This window comes from Nomascus leucogenys, chromosome 10 (genome assembly GCF_006542625.1).
Source record: "Nomascus leucogenys isolate Asia chromosome 10, Asia_NLE_v1, whole genome shotgun sequence".
Classification (NCBI taxonomy): domain Eukaryota; kingdom Metazoa; phylum Chordata; class Mammalia; order Primates; family Hylobatidae; genus Nomascus; species Nomascus leucogenys.
The window spans coordinates 60,256,262-60,279,428 of NC_044390.1; the positions used below are offsets into that span (position 1 = coordinate 60,256,262).

At 54.9% G+C, this 23,167-nt stretch overlaps 1 protein-coding gene across 1 annotated transcript in view; it reads right to left on the reverse strand.

The window, feature by feature from the left end:
• Positions 1 to 23,167, reverse strand: part of DNM2 (dynamin 2) — a 116,063-nt gene that overhangs the window by 3,748 nt on the left and 89,148 nt on the right. Inside the window, 6 exon segments of the mRNA XM_030820851.1 lie at positions 3,296 to 3,460; positions 4,637 to 4,748; positions 8,455 to 8,564; positions 16,136 to 16,249; positions 19,935 to 19,946; positions 22,602 to 22,653. Coding sequence (XP_030676711.1) covers positions 3,296 to 3,460; positions 4,637 to 4,748; positions 8,455 to 8,564; positions 16,136 to 16,249; positions 19,935 to 19,946; positions 22,602 to 22,653 — 565 coding nt within the window.

A 23,167-nucleotide genomic window follows, 5' to 3' on the forward strand; every position in this document is an offset into this window, starting at 1 on the left:
CCCCCACCCCTAGCTAATTTTTGTATTTTTAGTAGAGACAGGGTTTCACCATATTGGCCAGGCTGGTCTTTAACTCTTGACCTCAGGTGATCCACCCGCCTTGGCCTCCCAAAGTGCTGGGATTACAGGCATGAGTGAGCCACCGCACCCGGCTAATCCTGTTACATCTTCCACCTGGCTTCTGTTCAAACACTACTAGTTTCTGTTCATGAATTTTATACATTGTCCTTTCTTGAACCTCCTACTGGATACAAAAGTTTTTCCGTTACTTTTTTTTTCTTTTTTTTTTTGAGACAGAGTCTCCCTCTGTCACCAGGCTGGAGTACAGTGGCCTGATCTCCGCTCATTGCAAACTCCACCTCCCAGGTTCAAGTGATTCTCCTGCCTCAGCCTCCAGAGTAGCTGGGATTACAGGCGCACGCCACCACGCCAAGCTAATTTTTGTATTTTAGTAGAGACAGGGTTTCACCATATTGGCCAAGCTGGTCTTTAACTCTTGACCTCAGGTGATCCACCCGCCTTGGCCTCCCAAAGTGCTGGGATTACAGGCATGAGTGAGCCACCGCGCCCGGCTAATCCTGTTACATCTTCCACCTGGCTTCTGTTCAAACACTACTAGTTTCTGTTCATGAATTTTATACATTGTCCTTTCTTGAACAGGGGGGTTTCAGCATGTTGGCCAGGATGGTCTCAATCTCTTGACTTCATGATCTGCCCGCCTCAGCCTCCCAAAGTGCTGGGATTACAGGCGTGAGCCACCACACCGGCCGTCACAACTTTTTTTTTTTTTAGATAGGGTCTCACTCCTATCACTCAGGCTGGAGTGCAGTGGAGTGATCTTTGCTCACTGCAGCCTGGATCTCCTGGGCTCAAGTGATCTTCCTGCCTCAGCTTCCCGAGTAGCTGGGCCGACAGATTTATTATTTTTTTAAATAATAAAATATTTTTATTTTATAAGAGTCTATTAAAAATGGATAATTAAGGCCGGGTGCAGTGGCTCACACCTGTAATCCCAGCACTTTGGGAGGCCGAGGTGGGCGGATCACGAGGTCAGGAGATCGAGACCATGGTGAAACCCCACCTCTACAAAATAGAAAAAGTTAGCTGGGCGCAGTGGCGGGCGCCTGTAGTCCCAGCTACTCGGGAGGCTGAGGCGGGAGAATGGCGTGAACCCGGGAGGCGGAGCTTGCAGTGAGCCGAGATTGTGCCACTGCACTCCAGCCTGGGTGACAGAGCGAGACTCCGTCTCAAAAAAAAAAAAAAAAAGGATAATTATTTCCTATCTTTGGCTGCTATAAAACATCGTGGAAAACAATAAGCATGTATAAGCTCACTTTGCATGTGGGCAATTGTCTCTCTTGGAGAAGTTCCTAAAAGTAAACTTGCAGGGTCAAAGGATATATGCATTTTAAATTTCATAGCGGAAGAACCGTATATGTCTCCTATCCTGTCGGTATATGAGGAAACATACCAGGACACCATGAAACTGTGAACATTGATCACTACTGAGAATGGGAGCAACAGGGTGGGAGGGCATGGCACGTGGGAGGTGTGTGTGTGTTTTAAATAGAGATGGGGTCTCACTATGTTGCCCAGGCTGGCCTTGAACTCCTGGGATCAAGTGATCCTCCTTCCAAGCCTCCCAAAGTGCTGGGAGTACAGATGTGAGCCACCATGCCCAGCCATGCCCCACATTTTACTTAGATCTGCAGGTTTCTGTGGTTGAGATTCATATACAAAACCCAAGCCACTTTTTTTTTTTTTTGGAAAGAGGTTCCTGCTCCATCACCCATCACGCAGGCTGGAGTGCAGTGGCGTGATCATGGCTCACTGCAGCCTCAACCTCCTGGGCTCAAGTGATCCTCCCTCCTCAGCCTCCCAAAGTGCTGGGATTACAGGCATGAGCCACTGCTCCGGCCCCAAAGCTGGTTTATAAAGCTTTCTGAGTGGCTAGTGCCATGCCAAAGGCCTGACACACAAGCGCCCTGAGCCCTCTAGCAGCCTGAGCTGGAGATACTATCAGTACAGCTGCATTTCACTGAAGAGGAGCCCAGAGCCCTGAGAGTCTCCAGGGAACCCGGGGCCAGGCGGGTGACGCCCACGAGGAAGAAGCTGGGCCCCAGGCAATTAGGACACAGCGGCTGCCCAACACAACCCAAGGGTATGGTTGCAACTAGGGTGAACGTGGGTTTGAATCCCACTTCCCACTTTCCTAAGGAACTTGGGGCAGGTTACTTGACCTCTCTGGCCTTGTTTTCCGTCTGCGAAATGGGGAAGATGGCCGTTCTCCCTCCTGCAGTTATTCTGAGGACAGCATTAATTAATTCAGAGAAGGCGCACACCTGCAGTGTTCACTCCAGTTAGTGGACTTGACGGGACTATGGACCCAGTGTGGCTCGGAAACCCTAGGGTTTCCCAAAGAGGATGGCCATGCAGATTCTGGTGTTTAAAGGGTGGTGATTCATTCAAATTTGTTGTTGTTGCTGTTGTTGGACACAAGGTCTTGCTCTGTCACCCAGGCTGGAGTGCAGTGGCATGATCATAGCTCACTGCAACCTCAACCTCCTGGGCTCAAGTGATCCTCCTGCCTCAGCCTCCCAAAGTGCTAAGACTACAAACAGGTACGGGCCAGGGTGCCCGGCCTCCTTCTCATTTTTTTTTTTTTTTTTTTTTTTGAGATGGAGTCTTGCTCTGTCAACCAGGCTGGAGTGCAGTGGCACGATCTTGGCTCACTGCAACCTCCATCTCCCAGGTTCAATAACTGTCCTGCCTCAGCTTCCCGTACAGGCGCCCGCCACCATGCCCAGCTAATTTTTGTATTTTTTTCTGTCTTTCTCTTTTTTTTTGAGACGGAGTCTCACTCTGTTGCCCAGGCTGGAGTGCAGTGACACACTCTAGGCTTACCACAACCTCTGCCTCTTGGGTTCAAGCGATTCCCCTGCCTCAGCCTCCTGAGTAGCTGGGATTACACGCGTGAGCTACCGTGCCCGGCTAATTTTTGCATTTTTTAGTAGAGATGGGGTTTTACCATGTTGGTCAGGCTAGTCTCGAACTCCTTAGCTCGTGATCCACCCACCTCAGCCTCGCAAAGTGCTGGGATTACAGGTGTGAGCCACTGCGCCCGGCCTAATTTTTGTATTTTTAGTAGAGATGGGGTTTCACCATTTTGGCCAGGCTGGTCTTGAACTCCTGACCTCAAGTGATCCGCCCACCTTGGCCTCGCAAAGTGCTGGGATTACAGGCGTGAGCCACCGCACCCGGTTGCCTCCTTCTCATTTTTTAGTTCTGCACTCACATTGTTGATCATGAGGTGCATGATGGTCTTTGGCATGAGGTCGCGGATGGACTTGTTGATGATGGCCACGTATGAGTCCACCAGGTTGCGAATGGTCTCCACCTGCCGCTCCAGTTGGGGGTCCATGGAGAAGGTGTTCTCCTGGGCCCCATCCTCGTTTTCTGCCTGCAAGCGGGAGGGGAGGTGCTGAGGGGATGACTGTGGCCTGGGCCAAGTCCTGATTCTCTGGAAACCATCTGCCCTGTTGTCCCACCAATAACTGACCTCAGGCTGGCCCCTGACAGCCCCACTGGCACCAGATATGCCTGCTTGCCCTGGGCCAGAGCTGCCCAAACAATGGGGTGACCCTGGCTGATGCTGAGGTGGATCCCCTCACCTGGGCATTGGAACGTTGTTGTTTTGTTGTTTTGTTTTTTTTTGACATGGTCTTGCTATGTCACCCAGGCTGCAGTGCGATGGCACAAACACGGCTCACCGCAGCCTCAACCTTCCGGGGAGAGCTCAAGTGATCCTCCCACCTCAGCGCCCTGGAGTAGATGGGATTACAGGGGTGCGCCACCACGCCTGGGTATGTATGTATTTTTTGGAGAGAAGGGTTTTGTAACATTGTCCAGGCTGTTTTTGAACTCCTGGGCCCAAAGGATCTGCCCACATCACCTCCCAAAGTGTTGGGATTGCAGGCGTAAGCCACCACACCCAAACTTGGGACATTTTATTTTATTTTTGAGATGGAGTCTTGCTCTGTCGCCCAGGCTGGAATGCAATGGCGTGATCTCAGCTCACTGCAACCTCTACCTCCCGGGTGTAAGCGATCTCCTGCCTAAGCCTCCCAAGTAACTGGGATTATAGGCATGTGCCACCAGGCCTGGCTAATTTTTGTAGTTTTAGTAGAGACGGGGTTTCACCATGTTGGCCAGGCTGGTTTCGAACCCCTGAGCTCAAATGAACCCCCGAACTCAAATGATCTGCCCGCCTCAGCCTCCCAAAATGCTGGGATTAGGGCGCGAGCCACCCACCGTGCCCGGCAAGACATTTTAATATTGGGGCCAAGGGTGGCCATGTTCACTCTGCCTCAGGATGGAAGGGAAAAGAGAGAAGAACAAAGCAAGTGGGACCCCATCCCCTGTGCCCTGGTCACTGGCTTCCGTGAGGGAACTTTCTGGGCCCTGATGACAAAGTACCCCCAATTTCTCCTTTGCTTGCTCAAGTGAGCATCTGCTACATGATTTCAGAGACTCCTGGCTAACATGGCCTGAAAATGACCTGTCCTGAGGAAAGCCAGCCCTGCTTCCTCTCCCAGGTAGGGGCTGCTGGGCCTGGCTGCACAGGGCGGCTCCTCACCTGGTCCTTCTCGGGGTAGACGCCTGCTCGGAGGAACGAGGCCTTCCAGCTGTCCACGTCCTCTTGGGAGTCACAGGCCAGCTCAATCTGCCGCAGGTCCTTGTAGACATTTCTGCGGGGGGAAGGGAGGGGCGCAGGCTTGACCCTGCCATGGGTCTGGCAGACTGCCAAGAGGAATGGGCTCTAGGGGTCTTTCTGACTGATCAGGAACCCAAACCCGACCCAGGCTTCACCTGGTCATGCCGAGGGGTCACTGTGAGTGACACCTACACAGAAGAGCGCTGTGCACAAGCTCAGCAAGTGTCTGCGTTTCTTTGTTTCTGTTGGATCAGCTGACTCTTCTCTTTTCCTGGGCCCCAGAGGTGGGCATGTGACCCTCGACACCAAGTGTGGCTGGGAAGCTCCCATTGGGGCATTTTCAGGAAAGCCCAGAGCAGCACTGTCCACCAGAACTTTATTATTACTCTTTTTTTTTTTTTTTTTTGAGACGGAGTTTCGCTTTTGTCGTCCAGGCTGGAGTGCAATGGTGCAATCTCGGCTCACCGCAACTTCCACCTTTTGGGTTCAAGCGATTCTCCTGCCTCAGCCTCCCGAGTAGCTGGGATTACAGGCATGCACTACCACACCCGGCTAATTTTAGTATTTTTAGTAGAGATGGGGTTTCTCCATGTTGGTCAGGCTGGTCTCGAACTCCTGACCTCAGGTGATCCGCCCACCTCGGCCTCCCAAAGTGCTGGGATTACAGGCGTGAGCCACTGTGCCTGGCTGTGGTTTTTTTTTTTTTTTTTTTTTGAGACAGAGTCTTGCTCTGTCGCCCAGGCTGGAGTGCAGTGGCATGATCTCAGCTCACTGCAAGCTCCGCCTCCCGGGTTCACACCATTCTCCTGCCTCGGCCTCCCGAGTAGCTGGGACTACAGGCGCCTGCCACCACCCCGGCTAATTTTTTGTATTTTTAGTAGAGACGGGGTTTCACCGTGTTAGCCAGGATGGTCTCGATCTCCTGACCTCGTGAACTGCCCGCCTTGGCCTCCCAAAGTGCTGGGATTACAGGCGTGAGCCACTGCGCCCGGCCTGTGTGTTTTAAAAAAAAAATTTTTGGCCGGGCACAGTGGCTCACGCCTGTAATCCCAACACTTTGGGAGGCCGAGGCAGGAGGATCAACTGAGGTCAGGAGTTTGAGACCAGCCTGGCCAACATGGTGAAACCCCGTCAATACTAAACTACAAAAAATTAGCTGGGAGTGGTGCTGCATGCCTGTAATCCCAGCTACTCAGGAGGCTGAGGCAGGAGAATGGCTTAAACCTGGGAGGTGGAGGTTGCAGTGAGCCAAGATTGTGCCACTGTCTCCAGCCTGGGCAACAGAGTGAGACAACAGAGTGTTTTGTGTCAAAACAAAACAAAAAAATTTTTGTAAAGTTTAGGCATGGTGGCTCATACCTGTAATTCCTGCACTTTGGGAGGTTGAGACAGGGGGATTGCTTGAGCTCAGGAGTTGGAGACCAGCCTGAGCAACACAGCAACACCCCCAACTCTACAGAAAATACAAAAATTAGCTGGGCGTGGTGGCGTGCGCCTGTAGTCCCAGCTACTCGGGAGGCTGAGGTGGGAGGATCACTTGAGCATGGGAGGTGGAGGCTGCAATGAGCTGAGATCATGCCACTGCACTCCAGCCTGGGTGACAGAGCAAGACTCCGTCTCAAAAAAAAAAAAAAAAAAAAAAAAAAGAAAGAAAAAAGAACCAGGGTCTCAAAGCTGGGAGATAAAGGGAATGGATGCTAAACAATGCTTGCAGATGGTGGTCTACAGGCCAGGCCCCGTGCCACATGCCACACACATTTTCCTGTCTCACATCCAGGTGTGGTTAAAACAGCCAAGCTGCCCACAAAGCCTTTAAGTGAGACTTGGGTTTGTGGTCAGCAAGTGGCTGCCCTGAACGACCTCTGGATGGGGTTGTGCGGGGAGAGGCATGCCCTTGTAGCTCCTTCTCTCCTCCTTCCTGCTGCTGCCTGGGACATCATCACAATGGCTGGAGTCTGGGCAGCCATTTTGGACAAAGAAGTAGAAGTTGGGGTTTTGGGCCAGGCGTGGTAGCTCACACCTGTAATCCCAGCACTTTGGGAGGCCGAGGCGGGTGGATCACCTGAGGTTGGGAGTTCGAGCCCAGCCTGACCAATACGGAGAAACCCCGTCTCTACTAAAAATAAAAAATTAGCCAGGCATGGTGGTGCATGCCTGTAATCCCAGCTACTTGGGAGGCTGAGGCAGGAGAATCGCTTGAACCCAGGAGGCAGAGGTTGCGGTGAGCTGAGATCGCACCATTGCACTCCAGCCTGGGCAACAACAGCGAAACTCCGTTTAAAAGAAAAAAAAAGTCAGGATTTCGTGGCAGGCCTGTCCCACCACAGAGCTCGGCTTCTGCATATCAGGTGGAATCCTGAGGAACATGCAGGGCCTGGACCCTGATGCCTGTGGAGCTGCTCCACTTTGCCCAGGATACTAAAGTCTGGACTTAATTTACATAAAAAACCATCAACCATCTATCTTGTTTTTGCAGCTATTACTCTGGGTTTCCTGAACCTGCTCTTAAAAGATACATCAGGTAATATTGTCACCCTCCCTGTACAGGAGGCACATGGCTCAGGGACCTGGGACAGCTGCCAGGTGTCATATGGCCAGGGGCAAGCCTAGAAGAGCTATGAAGGTTTTCAGGGCCAGCTGGTGGACAAATGGGTCTCGGAGCTTTAGGCCAGCCAGAGCAAAGCAGGAGGGAACCAGGAGACTCAGCTGGAGTTGGTGGGTGTAGCCAAGCAGTAGGCAAGGAGGTTCTGGGGCCAGCAGGGAGGACGTCAGTGCCTGCCTAAGGGTCTCGGGGTACCACCAGGCCTTTGCTGACAGCTAATCCCTGACTCAGGTGGGCCCTGCTTCCTGGATGAGCATGACTGTGTGAGCATGGGAAGAGCCCTCCTGCCAGCTGGGTCTCTTCCTGAGAGCAGTGTCTCCGCTAAAGTCTCCAGCTACTGCCTCATGGGACAGATGTACTGTGAGCTTCCTGGGGCCTCCCATTCTCGAGCTTCACTCTCCTGGGAGCTCATCTGGTTTCATTCCTTGAAATACTGTCCACGCAATGGTGACTGCCCAGTTCACATCCCAGACTGGAGCTCGTTCCTGGACATCACACTCCTCGATCTACCCAGGTGCCTCCCTGATGCGCCCTCTCCCTTGGCATGGCCTAAATGGAGCTCTTGGCTGTCTCCAGGCCTACCCTGCCGCTGCCTTCCCCACCTCGGCCAATGGCAGCAGCTGGGCAGTGCATGAGCTCAGGCCCAGGTACTCAGGGTCACCATTGGTGCCTTTCTCTCTCATATCCATGCCCACCAGGGCTCCGCCTGACTCTTCTACCCAGAATCTGCACCCTCCTTCCCTATGGTGTCTGGCCTCATCATCGCCCACTTGGACAAGGCAGCGGCCTTTGCCCTGGTCCCCCGTCTCTCACCCTCTCTTACTGTTTCCCTCTCAGCCACCAGAGGGCGCCTGCGAGCACCTGAGCCAGGTCCTGGTCACCCTGTGCTCAGAACTCTCCTTGGCTCCCACCTGACTTGGAGCCTGCCTTCATCCCCGTCTCTGCCCAGAAAGGTCATCTCTGACCCAGCATGGGAAGCATCCCTGGCATTTGCTGTTCCTCACGTGACTCCCCTTTCTAAAAGGTGGGTCCCAAGGGCAGGGACTGCTGACAGCCAGGTGCTCAATGAAGGCTGTGGAGTGTGAATGAGGCCATTGGTCTTCACCCCGAGCCCTCCCCAGGCCCCTGGGCCCCTCACCTCTGCTCCGTGTTGAAGATGGCGAAGACGTGCTTGTTGGACATGAAGCCCTTCTCCACATCACGGATCTTGAGGTTGTCCAGAGGCAGCATGTACTTTTTCTCTTTCTCCTGAGGGTGGAGGGAAGAGTCACCCTGAGCTGTCCCCGTGACAACTCAGGATGCCCCAGGCCAGAGTGTGCAGCATGCGCCACCACCAGCCCCGGGGGCTTCTCAGTGCTGGTCGCTGCTGTGGATGAGCCCATCTGCCGGCCCCTCCCTGTCCGTCACTCTGTCCCAGCCACGCTGCCCTCCATGATGCTCCCTGGGTATCCCAGGTGGGTTCCTACCCCAGGGCCTTTGGACAACTGGGCCACTGCCGGATCCTGACACCTGCATGGTTCCCTCCTGCCCTAACTCTACCCGCACCCTCTCCACCTCCATCCTCCTTTTCCCTTACACAACACGTCATGTATCCTGCGCTTGTTGACCTAGGTGCCTGACTGCCTGTGCTTATTGACCTAGGTGGCTGACTGCCACTGGACTGACTCAAGTTTCTCCAGGGCGGGGACTCCTGTTGAGTTCACTACTGACATGTGGCTGACTGCACGCACAACACAACCGCCCCTCGCCTTGAACGGAGTGAATGGAACTTTTATCTGGGCTCCATCTTTGAAACGAGCCTAGGAATGAGTTACCTCTGTGATGCCATTTTACAGAGGGGAAGACTGAGGCAGAGAGGAGCAGGGCTGGGATTTCAGCCTTGGCTGCTTTAGGACATCTTGGGGCTGGATAGCTGATGCCTGGGCCAGGTGATGCAGAAGCCTTACTCCCTTTCTTTATTATTATCATTATCATCATTTTAATAGAGATGGGGTCTCACTATGCTGCCCAGGCTGTTCTTAAACTCCTGGGTTCAAGCAAGCCTCCCAAAGTGCTGGGATTACAGGTCTGTGCCATCACACCTGGCCCTATCACTTGCTTTCTAAGGTTGGCCCTGTTCAAGAAGCACCAACCAAGTGCCAGGCACGGCCGTCCAAACTGCTAGGAAGGCAGCTCAGAGGAGGTGGGCCCCTCGGCCAGAGGCTGGCGAGTCACGGAGCTGGGGGTGGCACCCTGGAGCCCCACGCTCACCCAGTGACGTGTGTGCCCACCAGCCACAGCAGCAGCTCTTGGGGACCCATGCCATGCACTGCTTGGTCTCAGTTCACGGATCCCTCCTAGTCAGGGAGGGAAGCTGGCTGCCGAAGGCCACACAGCAGGCAGCGCAAGCCACAGCAGGACTTCAGAGGCCAGGTCCCTGTGACCCAAAGCCCAGTCCTCCCCACAGTGCCCCTGGCCCTTCTTCTCTCTGGGCCGTCTCTGGAAACTCCTCTCATGTCCCCTCACTGTGCTGCCCCAGCACAAAGCCTAACCTGGCTGCTGCCTCCAAGTTCAGGAGCGGCCACAGTGACTGTGGAGAAGGCAGCTGGGGCTCCCTGGCAAGTGGGGGCCGGCTGGGAGTGTCAGGACTTTGCGAGGGGAGCCAGGATGAATCAGTGGGCTTGGCACATGGGCTCAGCCTCAGGGCGTTAGGAGCTCAGCATGGTTGAGGTGATGCCAGCCCTGCCCTTTCCTGGCCGTGTGCCCTCGGGCAAGCCACTTCCCCCCCACCTCCCATCTCATCTCAGTTTTCTCATCTATCCAAGGAGGATGGAGGAGCTTGGTGCCCACTGCAGAGCTGGTGCCCATGAGCACCCGGGATTTTCTTTGGTGGCTCTTGTGAGCGGCTCCAGGATTAGCCTGCCAGGCTCTAGGCAAAGAAGTAGGGCAGAACATAGGAAGAGGGGCCTGGTGGCCATGGAGGGAGCAGAGCATAGAAGAGGGGCCCGGTGGTCATGGAGGGAGGGATGCCACTGCGGACCCAAGGGAAGGAAGGTGATGAAGAAAGCCTGCACCCGTCATCCCAGGCAAGGCTGGGTAACACAGGGCCTGGGTCCCTCCCACCTCTCGGGGAAGAGTTTTGGGAGCTTTAGAAGGGGCCAGGGGAGGGGGCTCTGCAGAAGCCCTGCTCCCCGCTCGGACGTTTGCCCAAGGGCCTTTGCTGCCCTGACCCTATCGCGTCATGCGGCCGGAAGCTTCCAGCCAGCGGGGCCAAGTAACTGAGTCACAGGCCGTTCCGGCTAATGCCACATCTGGAACTGTTTACAGTGCAATTCCGCCCAGAAATCAGTGGCCGCCTTCCTGGTGCTGCCGGCACGCACACTCGCGAGCGCGCGCGCACACACACACACACACACAGAGGCATGTATGCGCCCCTCCTCCCCACCCCCGACCCCCAAAGAGTCAGACATTCTCCTGAGCCCAGAAGCCACGATCCCAAACCCTGCCTCCTGCTCCGCCTCCCCCACTCTTTAGGATTTCCTGAAAACCCAGAACTTTCTCCAGATGCGAGCCGGCCCCAGCCTTGCCACGTCAGAAGGGACAGAGCGGATCGTCCCGGGAAGAGTGGTGGTTTCCTTGGCCGCTCAGAGGTGCTGAGGCACGGCCTGGCCTGGTGGCCCCGGCATCTGCCTGGGGGGTTCTGCAGGATGGATAGCCGGCCCCGCCAACCCAGTGTTCAGACTACCTGTTCAGGAGGCTCTCAATGTGTACAGTAGTCTGCACATTGGTTAGGCTGGGCTTGGGTGAGCGGCTCGTCGAGACAGGCCCCCCAAACTCGCCGGCAGGTGAGTGTCATTTTCCACCACCCCGTTTCCCACTGTGGCAGAGCCTCGCATAGAAGATTCGAGGGCCTGGGTGGGAGAAGAGGTGCTGGGGAAAGGCAGAGGGAGCCCCGAGGCCGGCCGAGGGGTTGGGGGCCTGGCCCTATCAGTCCGCCATCCCCACCCCATGGCTGTAAATGTCTTCTCTTGTTTATTTTTTAAATAAAGAGATATTGATGTCTTGTGTCTCACTGAGGCATCTAAGAGGGTGGCCTCCTCCTCAGGGGTGGCTGCCACGTGTGTGACTCCAAGGGTCCCTACTGGGATCCTAACTTGGGTGGTGGCGGGGGACAGGTTCCATGACTGCCCCCTCCTGACTGGAGCCTGCTTTGTGTCTGGGGCTCACACAGGGCCCCTTTCACAGGTCAGCTGTTTCTCATTACGGCCGGCGCCCGGCCCTTCTCCCACCACTGCTCCAGACTCCAATGTGGGGCTCCACGGGAGGGTAGGGGGCTCTGGCTTTCAACTCTCAGATGAGGAAAACACGAAGGGCTCCTCACGTGAGGGAAGAGGAGATCTGAAAACTAGACTTGCAGTGCTGCCAGGCAGAGAGCTGCCAGGCTGAGGTTCAGGCCCAGAGGCTCCTCCAGGGCTCACTGCCCCAGGCCTGGCATTCCCACCCAGGGTACCCTGGAAGGTCCCCACAGCCCTGAGCTGAAAGGCAGGGGACCAGCTCTCAGCTGGCCTGACAGCCCACGCACCACAGCGCAGGCTGGCTTCTGACTGCAAGGCGGAAAGAGGGGAGAAAAAGTGAAAGGGCACCCCACCCCACCCGACCCCGGCCATTTTGAGGAGCCATCCGATCCCGACACGTTGAGTTCCTAGAGGAGCCTGAGGCGGGGAGAAGCCTGCGGACCACGCCTGGCTCCACACTCCTCCCACATCCCAACCCCATGAGGTTCGCTGGATCTGAGGTTCTGGAAGGTTCCACAGGGACCCCAGAAATGCTTGTATGATGGCTCAGCAGAGTCCACCACCCTGGGTTTAGAAACAGTGCCCCAGAGTCCTGCAGAGGCCTCAGGGCTCCTGAGGTTTCAGGAACATTCCAGAGATGAGCATCTGGCCTCATGTGGAGCAGGATGATCCTTTCACCCCCAACGCCCTCGGTCAAGGGGACATCAGGCCTGGGCTGCAGCGGAGGTGTCCGGATGTCAGGCTGGGGTGTCCCTCAGGTCAGGGAGCATGGGCCCGCAGACGTGCACTGGGGAAGCATCCACCCCAGGGGGACCCTCCCCCACTCCATGACGTGGGGCAAGTCACCACTCAGAGCCTTAGATGGGGGTGACCACAGAGCCACCCGAATGGCAAGCGTGAGGGTTTCCTCGCGGGGAGTAGGGTTCTCCTCAGGTGTGGCCTCAGTGGGCTCTCTTAGCCAATGAGCCCAGCACAGAGCAGGGGTCCATAGCCACGAGGCCCTCCTCTCTTTGCTCCTCCCTGGGGCCAGCCAGGGCCCCCAACCTGCCTTCTCTCTAAGCCTGGGACTTCCAAGCCCAGTCCTGCCTGTCCTGGGGCTGGGGTGGCTGCCAGCAAGCCCCCAGTGGGGGGGCACTCCCACAGAGCATTCCCCCAAACCCAAAGGGAAGAGAGCCAGGCAGGGCAGCTCCAGGGGCCTCAGGCAATCCCAGCCTCTCCACTGAGGTTGCCTGGACTGAATTGGTGGCTGTGCCATCCCAGGGACCATGGGGACTGCCCAGCTGGCCCTGCACCTGACATAGCCTCCAGCTCCTCCTCTATGCACTGGGGGTAGGTGGGTAGGTTCCCTCCTACAGAGAGGAGCTGGGAGGACTTGACGCTGGTAGCCACCAGGACAAAACCTGGGACACATGCGGTGAGCCAGGCACAGTCCTGGGCTCAAGTACCAGAATTCCCCCACTGGCTCCCGCAGTCCAGAGGGGACAGGCCACAGTCCTGACTTTATAGGTGGGGAGACGAGACACGAAGGGTTGACACCACCCAACCAATATCCTGGTGAATTCAGGGTGTCAAGCCCCAGCTGTCACGCTCAGAAACAACCAATATCCACTTCCTTCTTAGAAAGTGCTAGAACTGTTAGCTGGACTCACAGTTCCCACACACAGAGGCCCATCTTTCCCTTCTTGGGCTGCTAGAGGCTACATGGTGATGGGTGTGGGGCAGCCATTTTAAACTATGAAGGGAGCCCTGTGTTAAGGTGGCAACAGGGGAGGCGGAGCCAGGCCCTGGGCAGGCTTGCAGCACAGGGTCACCAAGCTCACTGAGATGTGAGCAAGAAACAGACTTCATCTCTTTAAGTGCCTTCATTTTGGGCCTCTGTGACAGATGCAAATCCATTGCCCACATAACACAGCCACGGCTCACGGGACAGCCTGCAGTCTTCTCCCGGAGCAACCAGGACAATGAGAAAAACACAGCTCTCTTTGCCAGGGACTCTTGAAAGCCAACCTGGACCGCATCAGAGTAGCAACAAACTGTCACACAGAAGTAGCTTCCCTTCCAGGCCACTAAGCCATGGTTACGTCAAGAGAATTAAGCAAGAAATGGGTTGATCAGGGCCATAAAAAAGAATGAGATCCTGTCATTTGCAGCAACATGAATGGAACTGGAGGTCATTATGTTAAGTGAAATAAGCCAGGCACAAAAAGACAAGTCTTGCATGTTGTCACTCACACGTGGGAGCTAAAAAAAAAGGTAGAAGAACGGATCTCACAGAGGTGGAGAGTAGAAGGATAAATACTAGAGGTTGGGACAGGTGGGGACAAGTAGGGGGTAAAGAGAGGTGGGTTAATGAGTACAAACATACAGTTAGAGAAAAGGCATTAACTTCTATTGTTCAACAGCAGAGTAGGGTGACTGCAGTTAAGACTATAGTTAACAACACTTGTCTGGTGTTTTTTTTCTTTGAGACACAGTTTCACTCTTGTTGCTCAGGCTGGACTGCAATGGCGCAATCTCGGCTCACCGCAACCTCTGCTTCCCAGGTTCAAGCGATTCTTCCACCTCAGCCTCCCGAGTAGCTGGGATTACAGGTATGCGCCACCACGCCAGACTAATTTTGTATTTTTAGTAGAGACGGGGTTTCTCCATGTTGGTCAGGCTGGTCTCGAACTCCCAGCCTCAGGTGATCTGCCCACCTCGTCCTCCCAAAGTGCTGGGATTAATGGCGTGAGCCACTGCGCCCAGCCTGTTTTTTTTATTTTTGAGAGGGAGTCTCATTCTGTCACCCAGGCTGGAGTGCAATGGGGCGATCTCGGCTCCCTGCAACCTCCGCCTCCCAGGTTCCAGTGATTCTCCTGCCTCAGCCTCCCAAGTAGCTAGGATTACAAGCGTGCGCCAACACACCTGGCTAATTTTTGCATTTTTAGTAGAGAAGGGGCTTCACCATGTTGGCCAGGCAGGTCTCGAATACCTGACCCCAGGTGATCCACCCACCTCAGCCTCCCAGAGTGCTGAGATTACAGGCACGAGCCACTGCGCCCGGCCAACAATGCAACAGTGTATTGTCAATTTCTTCTTCTTCTTCTTTTTTTTTTTTTCTTTTGAGACAGGGTCTTGCTCTGTGGCCCAGGCTGGAGTGCGGTGGTGCAATCGTAGCTCACTACAGCCTCCATCTCCTGGGCTCAAGTGACCCTCCCACCTCAGCCTCCTGAGTAGCTGGGACTACAGGTATGTGCCACCATGCCCAGCTAATTTTTTTTGAGTTTTAATAGACACACGGTAATGCTATGTTGCTCAAACTGATCTTGAATGCCTGAACTCAGGCCACCTTCCTACCTCAGCCTCCCAAAGTGCCGGGATTATAGGCCTGAGGCACCGTGCCCGGCCTTGTATATTTCAAAGTAGTCAGAAGAGAGGACCTGAACTGTTCCGAACACAGGAAAATGAGGAATACAAAAGTGACAGACACCACAAACACCCTGCCGTGATTATTACATACTCTGTACATCTAATAAAACATCACAGGGACCCCATAAATATGTCAAACATTATGTATCTTTTTTTTACATAGGACAATCAGGAGGGATGCTCGGTCAGCATGGAGAGCAGAGGCCAGTCAGCAGTGTCCTTGCTCAAGGCCTGCCCCCTCACTCACAGTGAACGAGTCCCTCCCATGACTCAGCATTCAACACTGCTCCCTGTAGTCATCACCCAGGGGCCTCTCCACTTCCTTCCCATAATGAGGAGCATGTGGGGATCGTTCTGCACACTGTGGCCAAGCACTGCACAGTGGGCAGAGACCATCCTAGACCACTTCACAGACAGAAAAACTGAGGCCCAGAGAGGCAAAGGGCCTGACTGAGCTGTAAGTGATGGAACCCTGGCGCCCCTGGAGGCTGGCTGCATGCCTGAGCCCCTGACCCTTGGGCATGGCCCCTTCTCTTGAGCATGGGGCAGTCACAGTGGCACTGGAGGTCAGGGCCTGTTTCTAGCCTGCTAGTGACTCTGTCACCCTCCATCTCCCTTTTGCACTCTAGGAGCTGGCCCCATGGGGGCCATGTACAATGTGAGCCTTTTGGCACATGGTGCCTGCTCTCCAGCCCTGGGTTATGGTTGTTTTTTGTTTGTTTGTTTTGAGATGGAGTCTCGCTGTCGCCCAGGCTGGAGTGCAGTGGCACAATCTTGGCTCACTGCAACCTCCGCCTCCTGGGTTCAAACGATTCTCCTGCCTCAGCCTCCTGAGTAGCTGGGATTACAGGTGTGTGCCACCACTCCTGGCTAATTTTTGCAATTTTAGTAGAGACGGGGTTTCATCATGTTGGTCAGGCTGGTCTCGAACTCCCGACCTCGTGATCCACCTGCCTCGGCCTCCCAAAGTGCTGGGATTACAGGCGGGAGCCACCGTGCCCAGCGAGTTACGGTCCTAATGGTGACTCGGGGTAGAGTGGCGCAGTGACTGAATGAGTTCTGCCCAGAGGGAGCACCCACCCGCTCTTCCCCGGCTGCCCCACCTACCCCGGTGGCCTGCTCCCGCCTGCCACTCACCTCCTCATCCTTGTACCAGGACAGCGACTCAGCAGTCAGCACAAACCAGTACTCCTTGGAGCCGCCCTTCATTAGGCTGATGTTGTTGATGGTCAGCCAGCCCCTGCGGATCACCTGGGGGAAAGCGCGCAGCTTAGCGGGGAACCTTCCTCCGTGCCCCAGCCATCCCCCAGCGCAGCAGCCTTGCCCACAGCTCAGTGGGAAGCCAGGGACTGCGATAGAGACACCTCCAGTCCCAAAGCCCAGGAAACCCAGTTCCAACCTGTCCCAAGCATTTCCAGCGGGAAACCAACATGGGGTGCCACCTGGGCAGGTGGGCGGACAGACAGACTCACTGGGCCAGGGGCTGATGGGGGATAGAGTCACAGAGGCCTGATGGAAAGGGGCCCATGGGAGGAGTCCCTGGGGCTTGTGTGTGGGGCTGTGGCACATGAAATGTGACATCTGAGGAACTGCACTTGTTTGTGTGAGATAAGGTTCCAAGAGTAGCATCCACACAGAGGGCTAGGGTCAAAGGTGTGAGCCCAGGGGCCCTCCGCAAGGACACTGAAGGAGCATGGCTCATGTCCCAACCTGGCTGCAAGCCTAGTGGTCGTCCTTTTGACCGACACATCAGGGTTCTAGGCTGGGAGACCCCGTGGATGGGGATTGTGTGGTTGTAGCTGTCATCTGAGTGGGGGTCAGAACCCAGGCCTGCGCAGGGACTCACCTGACAGCTAACGGCAGGCAGCCTGGGGGCTGTGCTCCCACACTCCCTGGCCGCTGGAGGCATGTGTGGGCAGAGCCCCCCACCCCACTCAGGACGAGGGCCCTGGGAGCTGCAAGAAGCACACAGAGGCACGCACAGGGCGACCTGGGATCCAGGCACTGACAGACTTGGCCAAGCTACAAAGGGTGGGCTGAGCACGGCCACAGACAGCTGCGAAGGGCTGGCCTGCATGCCCCAGTGCAGGGCATGGCAGGGCATGGCATGGCAGGAGCGCCAGAGATGGGGCCTCCAGGAATCCCTCTGGGGCCCAGATGCTGTCCTAGTCGGGGGCGGTCCTCTGGAGGGGCTTCATCCGAACTACCCCGACCTACCCCGGGCCTGACATTCTGAATCAGGGCCACCAGCCCGCAGCTCCTGCGGCTCCTTGGTGGCTGGATGTGAGTGCTAAGCCCCAGGTGGCCATGAAGACAGAGGTGGCTAAAGAGTACCCAGGGACCCCTGGACCATGCAGAAGTCACTGCCCAGGTTGGGGACAGCATGAGATGCCACCGGGCACCCCTTGTTAAGGCCAAGGGTACAGACTTATCCCTCCCTGGGATGAGCAGACAGGACTCTCACAGTTGTCTGGAGCAGGCAGTGACCCCTGGCATCTGGCCATTCACGGGCTGCCTGGTGGTGGGTGAGGGGGCTGAGGCCAGCAGCCCCTGTGAGGCCACAGCATCCCCCCTGGGAACGCAGTGACAAGCTCTTCTTGGTCTGCCCAGGACGTCCTGGTGTTAGCACCAAAGGCCTGGCATTCTGGGAATGCCTCCATTCACCCGGGGGGAGCGGGGTGGGGGCAGTGCCTTGTCTCAGCCCAGGGCTAGGCACAGAACGAGTGCTTAGTAGACCCTGGTTCCATGACTGAAGGACAACCAGGTGAGGGAAAACAGGGAGACAGGCTATCACTGCTCCCCCAGAGAAATGTGAGGCTTCCATACTCCTAGGCCTGGCCCGGTTTCCAAGGGGAGGGATGTGCTCGCGCACCCCTAGGTGGCCTGGCTCTCCTGCCTCCAGCCGGGGTTAGTGTTGGTCAGAGCTGGAGGACAGGGCCCATGCTACGCTTTGGGGTACATGGCCAGAGAGCCAGGGCACTGATCGGGGCCATGCTGGGGATGGCACACCGAGCCTTGGGGCAGGAGGTCTGGCAGAAGCCCTGAGGTGCCCTTGTCCACATGGGTTCAGAGACAAAATCTCACCCTAGGGAGCTGCAAGCTGTGGGTGGCAAACAAAGGCACTGTTAGCCATCCACCACTTGCGACCCAGAGAAAAGGGAGGGGCCAGGCCTCAGTAGAAAGTCAGGTTTGCATCCAAGGGACACATCCCAATGGGACTGGGCTTAGAAGGAAGTGGGGGTGGGAGAGAGAGAAGAGACGGCAGGCCGTCACGGGCTGGGGTGCACAGTGACAGGCAGGCAGGCACATGGGGCGGCATGGGTGGCAGGGCAGGCAGGGAGCAGAAAGCAGGGATCCCCTGGCAGGCTGCTCCAGCCTCTTTCCTGGGTGAGGGTCCTGGCCTGAGTCTCCCGGGTAGAGATGGAAACCACAGATGGGAGACCCAGAGGTCACAGCCACGCTTATGACAGGGCTGGGCTATGTGGCCTCTGGTAGGAAAAGAGGAACCCCTAAACCTCTTGGGGTACAAGGGAGAAGTAGGTTCCTGGCTTTGGCCTGGCAAATTCAAGGGGACTGGGGGGAACACAGGAGGAACCTGAAAACCACAAGCCCGAGGCCAACTAATTCCTCCCGTCACTGCCCCCACTCATGGCCCTATCTGCACACCCAGGCCCTGGGAGCAGCGAGGCCCTGGCATAGGATCGGCTCAGCTACAAGAAAGATCCTGGGATTGCCAGAAGATCCTGCCAGAGAGCAGTGGCAGGGATGACCAGTGCCTTGGTGGCTGGCAGTGGGAGAATGTCCAGCAAAAGGGAGCCCCTGCTAGGACTGGAGGCCCAGGCTGTGCTGTCCAAGTGTAAGAGCTGGGCTGAGGCCAGCTGCCTAGAGGTGAGCTCCATGAGCTGGGCTCAGCTCTCAGATATGAGTAGCAGGCTGCTTCCCACTGGGCTGGGCTGGACTGGGCCTTATGCCCATCTCACGCCCCACAATGGGCCCCAGCCAAGGGCTCTGCACAAAGTAAGGAGGTGTTACCCACAGCAGGGACGGACAGCAAATATGATTCATCTCGGGGGCCTTGTCAATCGACTGGTACAAGATACCTGGAGCACTGTGGTGAGAATTCTGGGCGTGGCAGGAAACGGTGCTAGGATCAATTAGTTTTGCCTGTCACAGGCAAAGGATAGGAGAACGGGTAAGTGGAACAGGAGAGCCTCATCAATTTATCTGGAGGACAAGAGGCAGCAACTAGGAAAGGGGCTCCTGATTGACTAGTCATGCCTGCCATGCATAGAGAACAGGGTATCATATAGGGAAAAAAACAATACCTTAATCACTTAGCCACATCTGCTATAGAACAGGAGTGGTGGCAAGCTTATTTGGAAAGAATGCCAGGATTGATTAGCAATGTCTGCCATGGGCATGTGCTAGAGGAGCAGCACAAGGCAAAGAATGCTAGATCAACTAGCCATGTCTGCCATGGGCACAAGAGGGCAAGTTTTCTGCCATGTGGAAAAATATGCTCTGATCCATGAGTGACATCTGCATAGGAGATAGAAGGAGGAGGGGCAGTGCGAAGAATAAATTCTGGTCTGGCTTAAGTGAGATCTTCCACAGCCAGGGATGTGAGGGGAGGTAGGGGCAGTGTGTAAGTATTTGCCATCCCTGACCTACAGGAAACCAGGAAAACCTGCCAGGAACTGGCTGCAGGAGTGCGCCTTCAAGGGTGGCGGTCCAGTTAGTGCCTGTGTGAGTCGACTTACACCCAGGGCAACGCGCAGTCCAGCGCTGGCTGCAGCATGGGGTTTCCAGGTTAGCTCGATTTTTAGTATTTTTGTTATTTGGAGGGGATGGGGAACAGGGAATATTAAGGGGTGGGCGGGGTCTCCATCACCACTAGATTCTCTAACGTTTGCTACCACACTAAGCATGTACTTACCAGGATCTCCCCCTTTGAATATGCAAAGTTAGGGTTGTGGGTAAATCAGGGAAGAGCAGGCAGAGGAAAAGAGATGGAAGGGACGTGAAGGGGACAAAGAAAAAGCAGGAAAAGCACAAAAACAGGAGAAGAGAAGAGCAGGGGAAAAAACAGCAAAAGAAAAAAAATTACATGCTATTAATCATATTCATGGTGTTAATATTTAATTCATTATCATCTCAAGAAACAAAAAAGCAACAACATATGTATTACCTACGGCAAGCGCAAAAATAAATCATGCAGTGGTTACGTTCTTCCTTCCAGTAGGCTCTATGATCGTGCAAGGTACACGGTGGAGTCCCCGCCCCCACCCCTGCCCAATGGGGAGAAGGGAGGGACATAGGCAGAAATTTTGTGAAGATTATGGGTTTCCTTTTCTTTCTTTCTTTTTTTTTTTGATATGGAGTCTCTCTCAGCCGCCCAGGCCAGAGTGCAGTGGTGCGATCTTGGCTCACCACAACCACCATCTCCTGGGTTCAAGTGATTCTCCTGTCTCAGCCTCCCAAGTAGGTGGGATTATAGGCACCCGCCATCATGCCCGGCTAATTTTTTGTATTTTAGTAGAGACGAGGTTTCACCATGTTGGCCAGGCTGTTCTCTAACTCTTGACCCTCAGGTGATCCGCCCGCCTTGGCCTCCCAAAGTGTTAGGACTACAGGCGTGAGCCACTGTGCCCGGCCAGGTTTTCTTAAAAAATTAATAATAAAGGCCGGACACGGTAGCTCAAGCCTATAATCCCAGCACTTTGTCCAGGCGAGGCAGGTGGATCGTCTGGGGTCAGGAGTTTGAGATCAGCCTGGCCAACATGGTGAAACCCTGTCTCTACTAAAAATACAGAAATTAGTCAGGGGTGGTGGCAGGCTCCTGTAATCCTCACTACTCAGAAGGCTGAGGCAGGAGAATCACATGAAGCTAGGAGATGGAGGTTGTGATGAGCCGAGACCACGCCACTGCACTCCAGCCTTGGTGGCGGAGTGAGACTCTGTCTCAAAACAAAACAAAACAAAACAAAACAAACAAACAAACAAACAAAACAAAGGCCGGGTGTGGTGGCTTATGCCTGTAATTCCAGCACTTTGGGAGGCCGAGGCGGGTGGATCACCAGGTCAGGAGTTTGAGACCAGCCTGGCCAAGATGGTGAAACCCCCTCTCTACTAAAAATACAAAAAAATTAGCTGGGTATGGTGGCAGGCGCCTGTAATCCCAGCTACTCAGGAGGCTGAGGCAGAGAATTGCTTGAACCCGGGAGGTGGAGGTTGCAGCGAGCCAAGATCATGCCACTGCACTCCAGCTGGGACACAGAACAAGACTCCATCTCAAGAAAAAAAATTTAAAAAAATTAGCCTGGTGTCGTGGTGGGCACCTGTAATCCCAGCTACTGGGAAGGCTGAACCAGGAGAATTGCTTGAACCTGGGAGGCAGAGGTTGCAGTGAGCCAAGATTGCGCCACTGCACTGCAGCCCATTGTCATGCGAGACTCCGTGTCAAAATAATAATAATAATAATAATAATAATAATAATAATAAGGCACTGAAGGCAGGCATTGATACAGCCATTCATATTTCACAAGGCCTCTAGCTGGGTTAAGATGTCAAGGTACAACCCTTTGTGGCTCAGGGCCTCTCCAGGTGTAGGGCTTCAACTATCCCAAGCTCCCCTGAGCTGCTAGTGACAATGTAGTTTCCAGCGGCTCTCACCTAGGGGCTCCCAATCCCTGGGGCTGTGTTGGAAAGCTCAAAGAGGTCACAGACCCCCGCTCAAGGGAAAAATTCTTATTTATATCTTTATTATTATTTTTGGAGACAGAGTCTGGCCCTGTCACCCAGACTGGAGTACAGTGGCGCAATCTTGGCTCACTGTAACCTCTGCCTCCAAGGTTCAAGCAATCCTCCTGCCTCAGCCTCCTGAGTAGCTGGGATTACAGGCACGTGCCACCACGCCTGGCTAATTTTTTGTATTTTTAGTAGAGATGGGGTTTTTGCCATGTTAGCCAGGCTGGTCTCAAACTCCCGAGCTCAGGCAATCCGCCCGCCTCGGCCTCCTAACATGGTAGAATTACAGGCGTGAGCCATCATGCCCAGCCTATTATTAATTTTTAAGACTAGGTCTCATCGTATTGCCCTGGATGGTCATGAACTGCTGGGCTCAAGTGATCCTCCCGCCTTGGCCCCCTAAGCAGCTGGGGTGATAGGCATGAGCCACCACGCCCAGGTAATTTTTAAATATTATTATTTGTAGAGACAGGGTCTTTCTATGTTGCCCAGGCTGGTCTCAAACTCTTAGCCTCAAGTGATCCTCCCACCTCGGCCTCCCAAAATGCTGGGATTACAGGCATGAGCTACTGTGCCCAGCCAAGAGTCAAGTTCTAACCCTGGCCTTGAATGGCACATAGGGCCTTCTGGGTGGGTAAAATGTGCCCACTAGGCCCTGCCAGTGTGTCGGCTCTCAGACCATCTCCCAGAATTATCAATTCCTAAGTGGCCTCTAGAGGCTGAGACAGCAGATGGCCTGGTACTGAGGCTGTGGGGGGGGCTTTCCACAGGCCGAGCTCCATCACTGGGGCTTGGCTGTCACTTAGCATCCTCCCGCCCCCAGGGTAGAGCGGCAGGCTGCAGAGGGGTGTGCTACCTGATTGGGGATGGCTCTCTTCTTGTTCAGCTGCGTGCTCCTCTGCTGGGCACTGAAACCAAAGAATATACAGGGTTCATGTGGACAAGATGCTGAGGGGGAAGAAGGGCAAGAGGCGAATGTGGCTGTTCTCTCCCTGGGGACCAAGTGAGCAGCCACAGGTAGAGGCAGAGAGAAGCCCCCTGCACACAAAGAACTGCGCAAGGGAAACGGCCTGGGCACACGGAACAAGTAGATGTATCTGGTTCAACTGAGGCTTCTAGGCCCTCATCTCAGCCGACTTACTAAAGCGCAGGTTACTTCCAGATGTCACTAGAATCCCAGAGTTTCTAAGGGGAAGTGTGAGAAGGTGTTGCCTAAGATGAGTGCAGTGCCACAATCACAGCTCACTGCAGCCTTGACCTCCCGGGCTCAAGTAATTCCCCTGCCTCAGTCTCCCGAGTAGCTGGAACCACAGGTGCATACCACCATGCTCAGCTAATTTTTGATTTTTTGTAGAGACGAGGTTTCACTGTGTTGCCCAGGCTGGTCTTAAATTCCTAGACTCAAGGGATCTGCCAGGCTCC